At 47.5% G+C, this 17,976-nt stretch overlaps 2 protein-coding genes and 1 long non-coding RNA gene across 4 annotated transcripts; 1 reads left to right on the top strand and 2 right to left on the bottom strand.

The window, feature by feature from the left end:
- Positions 1–10,388: 10,388 nt before the first annotated feature.
- Positions 10,389–11,671, bottom strand: LOC120654090. The gene is made up of 3 exons (XR_005666982.1): positions 11,617–11,671; positions 11,282–11,541; positions 10,389–11,155 (listed from the first exon to the last, which is right to left on the bottom strand). It is a non-coding gene; the product is annotated as an uncharacterized LOC120654090 (long non-coding RNA).
- A 1,392-nt stretch (positions 11,672–13,063) lies between these two features.
- Positions 13,064–15,535, bottom strand: LOC120655895. 2 transcript variants are annotated; one of them, XM_039933877.1, is made up of 8 exons: positions 15,167–15,535; positions 14,884–15,074; positions 14,475–14,544; positions 14,248–14,379; positions 14,082–14,180; positions 13,736–13,989; positions 13,503–13,660; positions 13,064–13,263 (listed from the first exon to the last, which is right to left on the bottom strand). In XM_039933877.1, the coding sequence occupies exons 4-8, from the start codon at positions 14,344–14,346 to the stop codon at positions 13,079–13,081; spliced, it is 795 nt and encodes a 264-aa protein (XP_039789811.1). In that variant the 5' UTR covers positions 14,347–14,379; positions 14,475–14,544; positions 14,884–15,074; positions 15,167–15,535; the 3' UTR covers positions 13,064–13,078. The 2 variants fall into 2 exon arrangements, with proteins under 2 accessions (XP_039789811.1, XP_039789810.1); XM_039933876.1 differs by having other exon boundaries at positions 14,248–14,374; positions 15,167–15,534.
- A 43-nt stretch (positions 15,536–15,578) lies between these two features.
- Positions 15,579–17,425, top strand: LOC120655894. The gene is made up of 3 exons (XM_039933875.1): positions 15,579–15,909; positions 16,067–16,508; positions 16,619–17,425. The coding sequence occupies exons 1-3, from the start codon at positions 15,605–15,607 to the stop codon at positions 17,123–17,125; spliced, it is 1,254 nt and encodes a 417-aa protein (XP_039789809.1). The 5' UTR covers positions 15,579–15,604; the 3' UTR covers positions 17,126–17,425.
- Positions 17,426–17,976: the final 551 nt, after the last annotated feature.

A 17,976-nucleotide genomic window follows, 5' to 3' on the forward strand; every position in this document is an offset into this window, starting at 1 on the left:
AGTGATATTCAAATGGTATTCTCTCATGAAAGCAAGGATCAAAGAGATGAAGCAAGCCAACCACAACAAAATAGTGCATTTCATGATAAGTGGTATTCATTTCATATGGGTAAAGAATGGTTTTCATATTGGTATTCATTGTCTTCACCAAGCTATTATAATTGGACTTCATGATGCTATTTGGAGAGCTACATTGGAATCTAATGACTATCCTCTACTCCAACATAGTAAGGTGAAATTGCTTGACATATGCATTCATACTATGCTAAGGACATGATTAGTGCATATAGTCATATATAGTGATCATTCATGAAAAATAAAATAATTTTAAATGTTTTATGATGCCACTATTGCTTCTATGCTTGATATGATCTAGTGGTAACATATGACATGTTCATGAGCTAGTAACTCAAGTAGTTGATCTAGAAAATGAGTTTTCAAGTGTTTAACTCAACATTGTCAAGATAACCCTTTGAATGAGGTGTGAAGAAGCTTGTCATTGGTTCAAACCGAGTTGAATTATTTGGGCAAGTAGTCTAGATCAAATCAAAGAGAAAGAAACTCATGGAAACAATCTAGTTCAAGAATTGGTTATCAATGTCAAATTCAATAAAGTGGTCCATCATGATTTTACAAGTGATACTAGATTCAACAAAAGGTATATCATTGTATCTCTACAAGTGATATACATGGTCATACAAGTAGTATTCATTCAAATAGATCTAGTGCAATAATGTTGGTTCCACAAGTGATCCTCAACTTTAAGTGATCAATTCAAATCAAGAAAGCTATCCTCATCAAGAAGAGCTCAAGATTCAAGTAGATTGACAAAACACTTTGACATAGGGGGAGGAGCCCCACTACAAAGTATCAAGGTCAAGGATCCTACTAGTATCCTACATGTGGCATTTCAAGGTGATCTTCATGCTTCCACATGTTGTTGTTACAAGTGGTGTCAATTCCAATCAAATTGAAAGTGTCCATCAAAAAATGAAGATTCAAGACTCAACCATCTACCCAAGTCCAACTCTTTGTATCAAACCACAAATGCTTCATATGATTGCCTACAAGGGGTGTTCAAGTGGTAACCCTATAAGTACAAGAGGTACAACCTCAAGTGGTAGCCATTGATCTTCACATGGCCAATTTCATGTGGTTTCGGCCTTTTTATGGTCATTGATGACAAAGGGGGAGAGAAATGAACAAAGATATGAATTATCCTTGGATGACAAAGGGAGAGATGAGATGAGAGTGCGATCATGGACATGGATCAAGAGGAGCAATATTGAGGAGGATCAATATTCTTGGACAAGAGGAGCACACAAGTAGGGGGAGCAAGCTCATGAACTTAGTTGTTTGCATTTGATATGTGCATATTCATGTGCTTGTTTGCATTTGCATAAGTTTTAAAATTTATATATGTATTGCTTGTGTGTGATGTATGCTAGTCATAGAACTTGGTTGATGATTTGATAACTAGCATGCATAGATTGTAGCTAGACTTTTTTTTACAAGTGAATCAAGAGCCTTGCTAATATTGTTGATCTCATGAGGTATCTTGAGTTTTTTTGATAAATGTCTAGTTACTCATTGATGCTAAGGAATGAACTTCAAGGATGCAACTCAAATTGGTATCACGCTTCGAAGGTTTATCCTATATACCTTAGCATCACTTAGTAGTGATAACAATTCCACAAATTTCATATTTATGCATGTGTGGGAGTTTAAAACTAAATCTCTTGAGCACACATGTAGGGGGAGTTATCACTACCAAGTTGGATTTTTATGGTGCTTATCCAATCTTTTACAAGTGGTCTTAATGGTGGATAAGAAACATAAAATCCAAAACAAGTTAGCTATTTACACGTATGTGAAGTGCTAGCTTGGAATATCCTTAATTTCCATATCTTTGTAGAGTTGTCATCAATTACCAAAAAGGGGGAGATTGAAAGACCCTTGTTTGGTTTTGGTAATTGAGTGACAAGTTATGTGGACTAATAAGTGTTTATGTTGAGATACACAGGAGATTAGTCCACACAAAGACACTAGTATGAGCAACATGTGCCATGGAGGACAAATGGCTAAGTGTTGATGCTATGCTCATATAGTGTGATCGAGGAGCTCATTGCATATGAGACATGACATGGAGTTATGTGACCAAAGTGGAGAAGATCAAGACAAGGCTTGGCTTGATGGACCGGTTGCAATGGAGAAGGGCAAGTCAAGGCTTTGAAGCGAGGGACCGCGAGGCGGTGAAGCTTGGGCAAGATTTGGCGCCGATGGACCGAGGCAATGGTGAAGAGCGAGCAAGGTCAAGATCGATGGACCAAAGAGGCCATGTGATGATATGGAGTGGATCATATCATTTAAGAAAGATCAAGCCAAGTGTTGACTCATAATGATGATCAAAAGGCTTGATGGAGTTTGGTGCTTGTGTGGCATCAACATTTGGGAAGATGAAATGGAATGCGCAAGGCAAAGGTATGACTTGTAGGGCATTTCATTTCACCGGTCAAAGGTTGTGTAGAGAAGTGCATGACCGGATTTAGGATAGATGGCCGTACTATCAAGAGGGGCAAACTTGTTTGCATATCGGTCATCTAGTGCCACTTGAGCGATCTAACATTGCGATGTTGCTAGGATCGAGTGGCGTGGTGAGATCAAGTAAAAATCCTTTGAAAATGATTGTGAAATGCTAACACACATGCACATGGTGTTGTTCACGTGGTGGTGTTGGCACATTTGCAAAGGAGAAAGAGTTGGAGTTGATGTTGATCAACTTTGGGAAGCAAGAAAGGTCTTTTGGTTTTCTCCGGAAATTAGGTTGTCTCTTGGAGTGGAATACTGTTTTGATCCATTGTGTTTTGGATCAAGAATTCAGTTGGGTTGTGTAGCCCTCTGAATTAGCTTTCCATAGAGTCCAAGATCACCTAATTTGGACATCGGAGCTAAGAGTTATGGCCGTTTTACCGAGGTACATTTCTGCTGGAAATAGACCTGCGGACGGTCCGCCCTAGACCTGCGGACGGTCCGCCCTTGAGGGGCGGACGGTCCGCCGTTATCTCAGTTGAGCTCAAACAGAACTGTTTTTGGCTCTGTGGGTGGTCCAAAATGACCTGCGGACCGTCCGGTCCATGGGGGCGGACGGTCCGCCTTTAAAAGCTGAAACGGGCGCAGAAACTTGGTTGTTCTGTCTTGGGTGCCCAAAATGACCTGCGGACCGTCCGGTCCTTGGGGGCGGACGGTCCGCCTCCTACTGAAATTTCTGGGACAGAAACACTGAGGTTTCTGTGTGTGCTCAAGTTTTGAACTGCGGACAGTCCGCCCCTGGGGAGCGGACAGTCCGCCGGTAACTTCCAGATTTAGTCAGAGACGTTTGCAAATTGGTTGGTTCGAAGTTTTGAACCGCGGACAGTCCGCCCCAGGGGCGCGGACAGTCCGCCCGGGGCTCTAACGGTCGAGTCTGACACATAATCATTGCAGTTCTAGCCGTTGGTTTTAAATGGCGGACGGTCCGGTTTTTGTGAGGCGGACAGTCCGCGAAAACTCAGTTTTCACGGGATTTGAGTGTAACGGCTAGTTTGGGGCCTCCCTCTATAAATAGAGGGTGTGGCCGGCCATTTGTGAGTGCTGAGCACATTGGGGACTTAGTGTCCATATGTGAGAGTGCTTGAGAGCCCTCTACTCACTCTAACTTGATAGTGATCATCCGATTGAGTGAGAGAGCGACTCTAGTGTGTTTGCTTTGAGAGATTGCATCGAGTGGCACTAGGTGATTGTGTTGCAAGCCGGTGCGCTTGTTACTCTTGGAGGTTGCCACCTCCTAGACGGCTTGGTGGCAAGAGGCTCCGTTGAAGCCCTCAAGAAGTTTGTGCGGTGCTCCGGAGAAGAGTTTGTGAGGGGTTTTGTGCTCACCTCGCGGGAGCCGCGAAGAGTAACTCTAGTTGAGCGAGACGTGAAGAGCAACAAGTGGTCCGGCCGGATCATGTGCTAGAGCTCGGTGTGAGCACTCCACGTGGGAGAGTGTGACTTGAGAGTCACCGCTAGCAAGAGGATCGGCGGCAACCTTGGAGCTTGTCTCAACGGGGATTAGCTTGGTGGCAACCAAGTGAACCTCGGGATAAAAATCACCGTGTCAACTTTGTCTACTCTTCTCGGTGGTTTGCATTCTCCAAATCACAAGCATTGTATTTACATTCTTCTATATCTTGTGCTTGTGTAGTTGCTCTCTAGTGATTAGTTAGATTGTGTAGCTTGCTAATCATCTTCTTGCTTGTGTAGCTAGAAGTAGAGATCCTAGTGTATCTAGTTAGCTTGTGTAGCTTTATTAGTTGCTCTTGCTTAGATTGTGTAACTAAGCAAGTTGAGCTCTTGGATTTGGATTGTGTATCCTTGTCCTTGAGCATCTAGTGAGCTTAGGTTGGCTTTGTGCTTTTGCTCATTAGATTTGTGTAGGAGCTCCCCCGGTTTGTGAAGTACTAGTGCTTAGGCTTGTGTGACTTGGCATTAGAATTATTAAGAGAGCTCTTACTAGCTTGGCACTCCATTTGCTTTGTGTAGGATCTTTTTGGAGGTGCCTTAGAGTTATAGTTAGAGGGGTGTAGTCTTGGCTAAGCGAATAGTTTCAATTCCGCATAAGTTTCGGTTAGCCGGCGCAATTAGTTTTAGAAAGGACTATTCACCCCCACCTCTAGTCCGCCATCTCGACCCTACAGTTCTCCAAATTAAGCCTCTGTTAAATTAATTTCCGCAAATTAGATCCAAATTCATGAGATTGGATGCATCAGTAAGCATGTAGAAGAAGAGGATTGCAAATTTCAGATCGCATTAAGAAAATCTCCAAATCTCATGATGAGCCCTAACCCTAAGATTGAGAAGCACGAGTATTTTACCTGGACCGCACTGCGGGCACGAGAATCACCAAAATCGCTTGTCAGCTGCACCTGCCGCCATGACGAGCACCACAATGGAGCCTCCTGACGAAACCGCGCGCGACTAGATCGCACGCGGCGCCGGCGGGAGGGCCCATGGAGGCGCATTAGCGGCGGCGGTCGCGGTACTGCAGTGGCCACGGGCCTGACGCGGCGCCCACGCGCGCGTGGCTACACCCAGCGCCTGGACCCGCACCTGCAGAGCAGGGCGCGGCGGCTCCCACGGCGCGGCGCGGGCCCACGCCCTCCACGCATGAGGCGCGCAGGCGGAGGCTACGGGCACCCGCCGGCCGGGTCCGCCATCACCCACCGCGCGGCGTGTGGCCAGCGCGAGGCCCGACGCGGGGCACGCGGCGCTCGCGGCCGGAGTGGGCGCGCTGCCGGGCCCGCGCATCAGGTGGCGACGGCCCCAGGCTCCCGCGCGCATGAGCGGGGCGCGCAGCTGCCGCGCGTGGCCCAAGGCGGCGGCTTGCAGGCGCAAGGCAGCGGCGCTGGATCTTGAGAGCCAGGCGGCGGCCGGCCCGAGCGCGTGAAGGGGCAGAGCTGCGGTGGTTCGTGACTGAGGAGAAAAGAGGAGTGAGGCTGTGTTAGGGTTTTCCGACCGGGACTCCATTTATATTAGTTGGCGTCAGTTTACAGCCGTCCGATCGGAACAAATGGTCCAGATCGTTTCACGTTAGCGTTTGTGGGCAGTTGGGCCAAATGGGCTGACTGGGCTTAACGGGCCGCGCGCATGGGATGTTTTTGGGCTGTTTTTTCATGAGTTTTAGCCCATTTAATGTTAAAGCCTTATTCTTTTACTGTTTCTTATGATTTAAGCTCAATTTTAATTGCTGTTATGTTTAAAGGCTTTAATTATTTCTGTTGCACTTATTATTACCAGCATTATGTTAATTAATTTCCATGAGTTATTTAAATGCTTTTAATCATATTTTAATTGCATTTATTCACTGAAAATTATGTTCATCCACCATAAGCAATTAAGATGCACTCTATTTAAATGGAACCATCGGGAAGTTTATTTAGAGCACTTGTAATTAATTCTGACCATCGTTGATTTAATTACGAGTTTTAATGATAAATTTCGTTTGTTTTCCCCATCGGTGATGCAAATTGAAATTTATGTATGATTTTAATCAGACCATCGTAGGGTTAATTTCATACTTTTTATGCGCATCTTAATTGTGAGTTTAATTAAGTTATTATTCTCATGATTTTCAGTGAACACTATGACGGGCTACCTGAAATCCATTGAGCCCCTGAATGGCACCAACTATCCAAGCTGGTATAAAGATGTTCAGGTGGCCATTGCTGTGTGCGAGTATGATCTCGCATTACGTCAAGATAAGCCAGCAGAGCCCGCTGATCCCAATGGTGATCGTACTGCCATTGAGAAGTGGGAGAGATCAGACAGGATGGCTAACATGATCATTAAGAACACGATCACTCCGGCCATCTGTGGTGCTATTCCTGATAAGGACCAGGATGGTAATGAGCTGAGCGCCAAGGCATACCTTGCCAAGGTGGAGGAGAACTTTAAGAGTTCTTCCAAGACTTATGCTAGCACCCTGATCATGAAAATGCTGACTTCACAGTATGATGGGCAAAGTGGAATCAGGGAACACATTATGAGCATGTGTGACATGGCAAATAAGCTGAAGACACTGGATATGGCTATCTCTGATGGTTTTCTGGTGCACTTCATCATGACTTCTCTGCCAGCACAGTACAGTCCCTTCAAAATAAGCTACAACACTCAGAAGTCGACTTGGAGCATGGCTGAGCTCATTAGCTACTGTGTTGAGGAAGAAGAAAGGCAGAAAGCTGAGAGGATGAAGGATGCTGTCAACATGGTCAGCGAGCGCTTTGGGCGTGTTAGCATGAGCAACACTCCTAAGCATCAGGCTGAATCTGGCAGCAGCAGGTAGCATAAGAGAAAGTTTAAGGGCCATAAGAGCAAGGCCGTGTCACATAAGAAGACCTCTAATGAGAGGCTGTGCAAGTTCTGCAAGTCACCTAAACATGAGCAGAAGGATTGCCATGGATTTAAGGAGTGGCTTAAGAACAAAGGTACAATTACTGATTATGTATCTTTTATTGATGAATCATTCTTAGTGAATTTTTCTCCTAATACTTGGTGGATTGACTCAGGTGCCACTGTGCACATTTCCAATTCACTGCAGGTATTCAGTTCGATCCGAACTATAAGAGAGGGGGAGCGAATTCTAAGAGTGGCTGATGGCAATGAAGTGAAGGTTGAACCAGGCGGCTTCAACCTTAGTTTGCATGATGTTCTTTATGTTCCCAGTTTGAAGAGAAACCTTATTTCTGTTTCGCGTTTAGATAAGTCGGGACATATTTGTGAGTTTGGCAACTCTGTGTGCAACATTAAATTTCATAATTTAAGTGTGGGCCTTGGTCATTTGCAAGGCGATCTTTATTTGCTCTCTCTTGATAAAGTTTATTCTGCAATGAATGTGGATGATGTATCGCATAAGCGTAAGCGTGATGATGAGACTTCTTCGAAATTGTGGCATTGTCGTTTGGGCCACATTTCGAGGGGGAGAATTGAGCGTCTTATAAGAGAAGAGATACTCCATTCATTAGATCTCTCAAAATTAGATCAACAATGCGTTGATTGTATTAAGGGGAAATTCACTAAGACAATTAAGAAAGGAGCTACTCGGAGTTCGGGCCTATTAGAAATAATTCATACTGATATTTGTGGCCCGTTCCCAGTAAAGTCTGTTGATGGTTTTGACTCATTCATTACTTTCACAGATGACTTCTCTCGTTATGGTTATATTTACCCCATTCGTGATCGATCCGAGTCATTAGATAAATTCAAAATATTTAAGGCTGAAGTGGAAAATCAGCATAATGTCACTATTAAATTAGTGAGATCGGATCGAGGTGGTGAATATTATGGGAGACATGCTCCATTCGGCCAAGTACCTGGACCATTCGCTAAGTATCTTGAAGAGAATGGTATAAAGGCCCAGTACAGTATGCCGGGCGAACCACAGCAAAACGGAGTTGCTGAGCGTCGTAATCGTACACTAATGGACATGGTACGTAGCATGCTTAGTTATTCTACTTTGTCTGTGGAGCTGTGGATGGAAGCATTAAAAACAGCTGCGCACATACTTAATCGTGTTCCTTCCAAATCCGTGCCAAAAACACCTTATGAGTTGTGGTTTGGGAAGAAACCATCGCTTAATTATTTGCGTGTGTGGGGCTGTCCAGCCGAAGCTAAGTTATTTAATCCACAGCAAAAGAAATTAGATGATAAGACGGTGAGCTGCTATTTCATCGGATACCCTGATAAGTCTAAGGGATACCGATTCTACTGTCCTGATCGTTTCACTAAGTTCGTTGAGACCAGGCAGGCTGTATTCCTAGAGGATGCAGGAATCAGTGGGAGCTTTCCGAGGAGGGAAATAAATCTTGAAGAAATACGGGCTGAGCTTCCCATCCCGATGATTCAAGAAACAGTAACACCTCAGTTAGTGCCGCTGTTCGTTCCTTCCGTTCAGAGTACACCATCTGTTCAGATTACGCCTCCTGTTTAGAGTACTAGCGCTGCTCCGCCTGTTGAAGTAACTCCTGATCCTGCGAGCGAACAACAAGCTGAGCAAATGGCGCCTAATGCTGAAGTTGAGAACCCTGTCGAGGTGCCTCAGACTGCACCTCAACCAGCACCTCAGCCTATTGAACTATTAAGAAGATCACAGCGGGCTAGGAAACAGACAGTTTTCCCTGATTGTGAAACATACTTAAGTGAAGACATGTATGATATTGGGAAAGCTGATGATCCTAACTCATTTAGAGAGGCAGTATCATGCGAGAACTCTGCCAAATGGGTTGAGGCCATGGAAGAAGAGCTTAAGTCCATGAGTTCCAATGATGTTTGGGATCTGGTAGATATTCCTAATGGAGTCAAACCAGTAGGCTGTAAATGGGTCTACAAGACTAAACGTGATTCTAAAGGGAATGTCGAACGATTCAAAGCAAGGCTTGTAGCCAAAGGTTTTACACAAAAGGAATGGGTTGATTATAATGAAACTTTCTCCCCTGTGTCTAAGAAAGATTCATTCAGAATCGTTATGGCGCTAGTGGCTCATTATGACTTAGAGCTACATCAGATGGATGTTAAAACTGCGTTCCTTAATGGTGACTTGGATGAGACCATCTTCATGGCACAACCGGAAGGTTTTGTTGTGAAGGGCAAGGAACATTTGGGATGCAGACTTAAGAAATCCATTTACGGGCTTAAGCAAGCGTCAAGACAGTGGAACCTTAAATTCGATCAAGTGATTAAGAAATTCGGATTTAAGGAGAATGATGTGGATAATTGTATCTACACTAAGATAAAGGGTGGTAAATTTATAATTCTAGTGCTTTATGTGGATGATATCCTATTAGCGAGCAGCGATAAGCGTATGCTGCATGAAACAAAGGGATTTCTTTCATCCAATTTTGATATGAAAGATCTTGGTGAAGCCTCTTATGTTCTGGGCATTGAAATACACCGAGATAGGACCAAAGAAGTACTAGGATTGTCTCAAAAGGCATATATTGAGAAAATGCTTAAGAGATTTAATATGGATAAGAGTAAGGCCACACCTGTTCCATTAGCGAAGGGCGATAAGTTTAGTGAAGCCCAATGTCCTAAGAACCAATTGGAATCAGATGAGATGAAGGACATACCTTATGCTTCAGCTGTCGGAAGCCTGATGTATGCACAGTGACTTGAATGGTTGGGAAGAAAAAGAAAACAAACAGACCATTAGATGGAAATCAGACAGATGAGATTAGGCAAAACAATCAGTCACCTATAAACTAGCATTGAATTTTAATTTTTTATCCTTTATAAAATTTTAATATAAAGTTAACCCACAGGAATAAATATTTGCTTGAAGAAGGCCGTCTCGGAGGCAAGGAGTCGAATGTATGCGAGGGATGAATCGCCGGTGGAGGGCTTGTGAATGCGCTGTCACCATTGGGGGCTCGGCAATGTGCAGTCGTTGCCATTACCTGTGGAACTGGTGGAGAAATTCTCAAATTTTAAAATATATTCTAGATTTAGTTGAAAGTGATTATCTATTTGCTATGGTTTTGAATAACAAAATCAGTATGTGAGTAGGATTTAATTGCATATGAATTAAAGTAGAAGTACATAACAATATAACACCTGTCGACAAAAAATAGTTCGCTGAAAATTAATTAATTTTGAATAATAAAATATAGCAACAATAAATAGAATTGTTTTAAATAAGGAAAATTTTCAATAATTAAATAAATTAATGTATATAGAAATAATTTTATATAGGACAGTGTTCCGTACCCGAGGCAGCCCGCCCACCGTCCGCGCCAGCGCACCGGAAGGCAGGCGAGCGCTGGTTTTCCTCCCTGGGGGCGCACGGTTTTCTTCTCCAGCCAACCGCTCCATGGTTTTCCTCCCCACCCAGCCGCTCCCTGGTTTTCCTCCCCACGTAGCGCGGTTTTCCTCGCCCACGAACCGATCGCTGGTGTTTTCAGATGCTGTATCTATCTCGCAATCGCTGGCGCCCCTGCCAGGGACCGTGGAGGCAGACCCGTTCCTCCCTGGCGCTTCACGCGATCGCCTGCGCCCCTGCGATCCAGGGCCATCAGCCAGACGCCGTGAAGACCGAGCAATCCTGATCTCTCCCGGCCCTTCCCCGCGAGCGTAGCGGAGAGCTCGACGCTGGCTGCCGTCGTTCGCCGAGTACGTAGCGTCGTCGGTCGCCGGAACCTGCGTCCCCGTCTCTGGGGTGCAGCACGCATTCGAACCCCAGCTTCCTGGCAGTGCTGCTGCAGGACGCGCACGCCGACGGCGGCCTGCAGGCACGCCTCGGCGGACGGTGGGTGGACACTTACATCGCCTGCGCCACGTCGGAGAATTGGCGACCTCCTTGTCTCCTCGAGCTGGTCAGCCACGGGCGGTTCGGGAGTAGTGAGCATCGGGTGCTGGCCAACCAGAACCAGATCCCGGCGAGGGTGTCCGTGGCATGCCTCGGCAACACCAGAATTAGCTGCTGAAGAGCCTCCTCCAGCCTCCAGATGGCACTGATCATGCTGCCTTCGAACACTTGAGTCATCTCCATGATTTGGTAGAATTTCGACCCTTTGGCCCATGAATACACCACTTCCATTATGTCAGGTCAGAAAGAATTCACAAAGCTTTCCGCGTCAATTTGGATCTTCCATTAGAACACAGATTCGATATATATACACAGCACTACAAGCTCACATATCTGTCCAAAAAAAAGAAAAAGAAAACGAGGACAGGCATTTGCCATATATGATGAATTACTAGTATTAACTACCTTGCACTCCAGCTGAAGGTTAGCAACCCTTCTCTGTTTCCTGCAATTGGTAGAAGAGCAAATCAATCTGCTCCCTTGGCTTCGGGGCCATCCTGGAGCTTCTTGATGGACTTTATATTAGCTGATAATTCTTGCTTAGCATGAAAGACTAAGTTTTTCCTGGATATGTGCAGAACTATGGTTATCATGCTTCTAAAATAAGCCCTCCAGAGCTTCTATTCTTCTGGTAGCTTTTCGAAAAGATTTTGATTGTATTGTACCTAAAAGGAACATGTCATATTAGAACCGCATAAACAGAGGAAATCTGACAGCATACATCCTTGGTGTTTTCTTACCTTGATATCCTCTTCATGATCCAATAGAGATATCCCATCTTTAGCAAACCTTGATGACACTTCAACTTTTCTCAAGGTGTTTTCTAGAGCTTCTACAGGCAGAAGATCCTCAGGTATGTACATCCAGATGCTGCTTAGTTCTTCAATCTGTTCTACTCAGGTTACCCCCATGATTAGGAAAAGGCAGTTTAGCACAAGATAGAATGATAAGACAAAAACTTCACTGCTGAAATGTGCAAAGTAAATAACCTATGGAAGTGGCGGTGAAATAACAACTGGTTCTCCACGTCCTTTCAGAGGAATAAACTTCATTGTTTTATTTCCGCTGCTATCCTTACTTCCAGAACATCTACTAAGTACATCAACTTATAATCAGAATCCTCAGGCCTCCTACCTGCAAGAGCAACACCAGAAGTAATTAAACGGATATTTTCCCTTTCAGCAATGACCTTTAAAGGCATAGTTAGAATCACAGTAATCTGACTAGTTTTAGGAATGAAAACCAGATGTAATTGCTGCATGAGGTTGAGAATTAAACATCCACTTAGGTATAGTTACATGTTAAAAGCGTCTAAAAGTTCTGCACTTCAAACTGATGAAGTTAAGCCCTACAAATAGTTAATCCAAACCTAACTTAAATCAAGCTTTTTTTAGATCAGCTTGTCAAAAGAAAAAAAAAAGGTAACTGCATCGATGCATCTATATAATTTTCGTTAAGTCCAAATCATTTGAGATCAAAGTGGTTTTACAGAATTATGTGTAACCCTAAAGAGGCACTTGCCTGCCTGTCAATTCATCACCAAGGTAAGAGACCCAAAAGACACTGACAGGGCCACATGGGTTATAACACCTGTAACAACTGGTCAAAGCTCATGAACATGAGCAAACCCTAGAAAAGCTCTGAATGTGCTTCTCTGATCGTCCGAAACTGAAAGCATGGCATGTCATTCTGCAGCTTTGTTGAGGCAGCCAAAATGGGGCCATCTGGGGGACCTGCACAAAGCCATCAAGCAGGTCGAGCCAGCCCTTGTCGCCGGCGACTCGACTGTCCAGTCCATCGGCAACTATGAGAAGGTCTTGAGCCGGAAAAGAAAAGAGAAAATTCCATCACATTCCTCCTCTGTAAATGTTCAAAGTTGCTCATGTCGAGCGATCCGTTGTTTTTCAAGGCATACCTGTCCAGCTACAAACTCCTCCTGTTCAATAGTTGCTGCCACAATAAGAACATGCCCCAAGCTTGGGAGCATTGGGGGGCTTAGGTGCTCATCACAACATTTGTAAGATACAACTACAATTCCCCACCTAGATCGTTGCAGCATGTAATTAGGTGCCTATAACTTTGATTAATTTGTTATCCTACAACGTTGCACGTTTTGTGCAAGCATCCAATAATCTACAGCTTGGAGACCTAACACTACAAATTGCAAATTGAGCAAGGATTTGGAGCCACCATGGGCATCCACTAAATTTGGTGCGGCCAAAATAATGTTCTCTGAAGTTTTTTTCCCAGTACAGTGATGAGACAATGAAGTAGGGGAGGGGGGCTCACTCTGGAACTCCTGGATCTGCTAGGGGGTGAGCTTTGCAGAGAACCTTTGGGCTGCGTGTTTGTAGTGGTAGAGCAGCACGTCCTTGGCCTTCTGCTCACTGCCAAACCAAATCCAAATAAAATCCGTGCATCAAAAAATCCCCATCGTGCCCAACATCAACAAATTGGTAACCCCAGTGCAAATTAGAACGGGTCGAGCCACAAATTTCATCCCAGCAAAAAGGGCAAGCCTGATCTGGTGCCCACGAGAGAAAACATCTAACTTCCCGCTCGAACCGACGATTAACTATAAGAACAGCAAAAGAAGAGGAAATCAATGGGCCGGTGGGGGAATCACCTGATTGGAAGGCAGGCTGGAGGAGGATTGACGGCGACGGGCACCGGATCGGTCTAGTGGGACGGCGACCGGAGGTGTGAGTGGCGTAGGGAACGGGACGACGTCCGGGGACATGCAGGGCCTGGCCAGCGTAGTGTGTGGCAAACCCTGAGTTATTACTACAATAAAAGGCAGCAGTTTAGTTTGGGCAATGCATAATGGAATCTCTATGAAAATATCAACAACTGGCACACCTGTGGCAACTTTGGCCAAGACCAACAGTGTAGCATCTGTCCCAACCAATCATGTTTACGTTCCAGCCTTGGAAATAGGTATCTTCGCACCTTGAAATAGCTTCATTAATAATTGTGACATTTTGACCATGTCGACGGTGCACACTAGAAGTGCAACACCTCATCATGAGTGGGTCTAGAACATGAATTCGCTGCTGCTCAAAGTTCCAAAAGTAGCAGCTGCATCTCCCATCACGAACAACTGGTACAACAAGCTGACAATATTCATGCAGGAAGTGTGGTTAGATTATTGAGGAGGTTGAAAAAAGAAATCAAAGGTTGGTTATTGATGAGGGCATGAGGCTACCATGCTACAGTCTTCAATGTTATAGGTGATGTGGTTCCCAACAAAAGATGAACGGATGCGGTTGTCACCAAGGTAGTTATCTCCATTCAGAGCTAGCTCCTGCATGAATCATTAATATTTTTGAAGAATGTGTTCAAGGATATTGACATTTTTTATGAGTAGTTACCGCAAATGTGGCTGGCATGAAATGCCTCCAACGGTTGAAGCCAGGCTGGTACATTCCATCGTCCAGGGACTTGAAGAGCCTCATAATTGCATCACACATATCGACTAGAACTGACCATCTTCACCCCCTGACCTATCCGAATTAGCTTGATTAGGATAGTTCAGCACACACCAAACAGCAAACACGAACAGAGCAGCAAAAGTGGCAAGTGTCTTGCCCCAGCTTGCCTGAACCTGACGCAAACTCTGCACCTTGTGCTCTGACTCTTGCAGCTTCACTTCCAATTCCTGGACTTTGGGCCATGTTTGGATGAGGGGTGAAAATATTTTGATGAGAGAGAAACGATGCTTTGACCACTAATTAGGGGTATTAAATAAAATCTAATTACAAAATTACCTCCACAACTATGGTACTGTAACAGTTGCTCTAGCTAATGAGGTCTTTGACCGTACGATTAGAGGATGATTGAGCGCGGTTACTGTAGCATCACTGTAGCCAATCATGATGGAACTTGGCTCATTAGATTCGTCTCGAAAAATTACACCCATTTTTTGCAAATAGACTTCATTTAGTACTGCATGTGGGGATTCGTTTTTAGTGCAAAAGTTTTCGTGGATTCATCCAAACACGGCCTTGAGCACCATTTTGACATGCTCTTCCTCAGCTTCCTGGCGGATCTTGTCAAGCTTCTCCTCATTGCTGACCAACGCTTCGCGGGCCAAGGAAAGTTGTTCATGCAGGCAGTCAAGGGTTGAAGCGGTGCAGTACTCCACCATTTCATCAACAAATCGCATAAACACATCCTCCCAAATCCAAAGCTTGCAGCCCTAGTACACGCAGACACAGATCTGGGCTCAGGGGAAAGATTTACAGTAAAATAACCAGTTAACCATGGAGATTCATGCCTTGCGGAACTTACCCTGCCGATTCCTGCCTTGTGGCAGATGTAGAACTTGCGACCAGGATTCCGGAGAGTTCCTGAGGTTACAGAAAAGGCGGGATCCCCACAGAAGCAACGGAAGACAGGTTCTTCTAGGGGCTGCACACAACGGGAGGCGCATCCAAGCCTCCTGGTAAAACTGGAAGAGGAATCCATGGAGATAGTGGGGATTTGGATACTGAAAGGAATCTTGGGAGGGCGAATGATGGGGGGGGGGAGTCTGGTCGGAGATGGGATGAGCGCGAGGAAGAAAGAAAGGAGGGGGCGTGCCGGGGAAGGAGAAAGAACTGACACCTGGGGCCTAGTATGGGGGCCGAGCGTCGAAAGATTCGGCGGGTGGGAGAACCGTGCCCGAAGCGCGAGGCAAAAACAGTGGACCCAACTCTATCACCAGGCACATGCACAGATCTCCAAAAAATGATCGGTCGGTGGAAAAAGTGCCGGCCCGGGCCGGCACCGGCGGTATACATTTCCCTACCCTATAAGAGCTCGCGCTGCTACCCTGCTCCTCCCACCCGGCCACCCCTCGCGTACGCGATCCCGCCACGGCCGTGCCGTTTGTCGTCGTCGCCCTTCCTGCAGCGACACCGCCCAACGGCATCCCAGCCCCACCCGCATCCTCCTCGTCGCGTAGGCGTCGTCCGGGCGGATCCGCGGATGGCCGTGCAGGCGCAGCACCTCGCCCACGCCTTCCACCACCATGACTACTCCCGCGCCATCAGGTTCGTCACCACCGCACGCGCTCCTCGCCTTGCCTCCCCCTCGCTCATGCGTCCTGCGCTCCCCGCCTTCCCCAGCACGCTCGGGGCTATTTATCCGCGTCTCGCGGCCGCTCGGTCGATCGATCGATTCATCGCTTGCGCGTGTCGTGTCTCGCAGCAGGCCAGCAATGGACGACGACGCGGCGGCGTTCCTCGGCGAGCCCGCCGCCGGCCACCTGGTGCTGCGACCCCCCGCGCCGCCGCCGCCGCAGCAGCAGCGGCAGCAGGTGGGCGGCAACACCGTGTTCAGCGACCCGCGCAGCGAGCTCACCTGCAACAACAACCTTCACGACAGCGTCTGCTTCGCGCCGAGGAAGCGCGCGCGGACCGGCGACGTGGCGGACGACGGCCTGACCATGGAAGGGCACCGCGCGCTGCTGCCGGTGCCGCAGCCGCTGGCGTTCGCGCCGATGGACGACGAGCAGGGCAGGGTCCTCTGCTCCGTCGACGCGTCCACCAGCGGGCGCCTGCCCGGCCCCGGCTCCGCGCCGGCCTCGCACAGCGTCCTGTCGCATCTCTACCGCCACAGCGTCGAGATCGACGCGTTCGTTCGCATCGAGGTGCGTTGGCGTTTTGTTATCTCATCGAGGATTCTGCTTGGTCCTCCTGCCGTGAAAGCGTCGTCTACTATTATCCGTTGTGATCAAGCTGGACTTTCGCGCGCGTGCAGAACGAGAGGCTGCGGTCGGGGCTGGAGGAGGCGCGGCGGCGGCACGCGCGCGCCGTGGTGTCGGCCGTGGAGCGTGCGGCGGCGCGGCGCCTGCGGGCGGCGGAGGCCGACCTGGAGCGCGCCCTGGCGCGCGGCGCGGAGCTCGGGGAGCGGCTCCGGCAGGTGGGCGCCGAGGGCCAGGCGTGGCGGGGCATCGCCAGCGGCCACGAGGCCGCGGCCGCGGGCCTGCGCGCCACGCTCGAGCAGCTCCTCCTCCAGGCGCCGCGCGCGGGGGCCGAGGCCGAGGCCGAGGACGCGCGGTCGTGCTGCTTCGGGCCGGCGCAGGAGGGCGCCCAGGCCGCCGCCGGGAGCCGGGGAGCGTGCAGGTCGTGCGGCGCGGCGGACGCGTGCGTGCTGCTGCTGCCGTGCCGGCACCTGTGCCTGTGCGGCGGGTGCGAGGCGGGCGCCGAGGCGTGCCCCGTGTGCGCGGCCGCCAAGAACGCCTCGCTCCACGTCCTCCTGTCGTGACTCGTGACCTCGTCGGCCCCCGCGCGCAGGCCGACGCATAGTTTCGTTGGACTGATCGTGCATTCCAAGGTCGCGTCCTCTTGTTTTTTCGCCCCTCCTTTTTTGTTTCTCAACGTGATGATCAACCAGTGTTCTTTTTTATGGGTTGGGTTGCCTTCAGTTTGATGCCTTTTGCGGTGTTGCTGTCTGTATGGTATCAGTGTGGAGTTGTTGAAATGGTGAACAGATTCGGTCGATTTATATTGGCTCCATCTGAGGCAATCCAATGCGATCACATGGTGCCTCCTGGCCTTTTGCGTTGACGTATACGTACCGTGCGTCCGGGCGTGCAGGTCACCCAACATTTTGTACACTATACAAGATGCAAGAGCAAGGGAGGAATGAGCTACCTTAACAGCATCATCACGGGGTAGTAGTAGGTGACTGGTTGCTGTGATGAACTGATGACATCACTCTGTTCATCTGCCTTGTCAGCCAGCCAGCCAGCAGTGCTTTTCTTTCACAGTAAATCAGTATCAGCCAACAGGCAGCAGCCAATCAACAGTACTTTTCTCTAATAACAAATCAGCACTAGCTACCAGGCACAACCAGCCAAACAGAGCCAATGAAACCCTCGACGCCTGGCGTTTCATCGTACAAGGTACTACAACTTGATTGACACGAGCTTCCGCTGATATGAATATATATGATACCTGCTTTCGCATAAGCCGCCTTTTTCCTTAGAAAGAGTGCCATTTGCAAAGTAGTCCAACACAGGAAGAGCAATAGCAGCAAGTTGGCCCAGTTGCCAGGGTCATGAAACCGCGCCACATGCACGTACAACGGTTGCAGTTTAGTATGGAGAAAGGTAT

The sequence above is a fragment of the Panicum virgatum genome, chromosome 1N, assembly GCF_016808335.1.
Source record: "Panicum virgatum strain AP13 chromosome 1N, P.virgatum_v5, whole genome shotgun sequence".
Lineage (NCBI taxonomy): Eukaryota > Viridiplantae > Streptophyta > Magnoliopsida > Poales > Poaceae > Panicum > Panicum virgatum.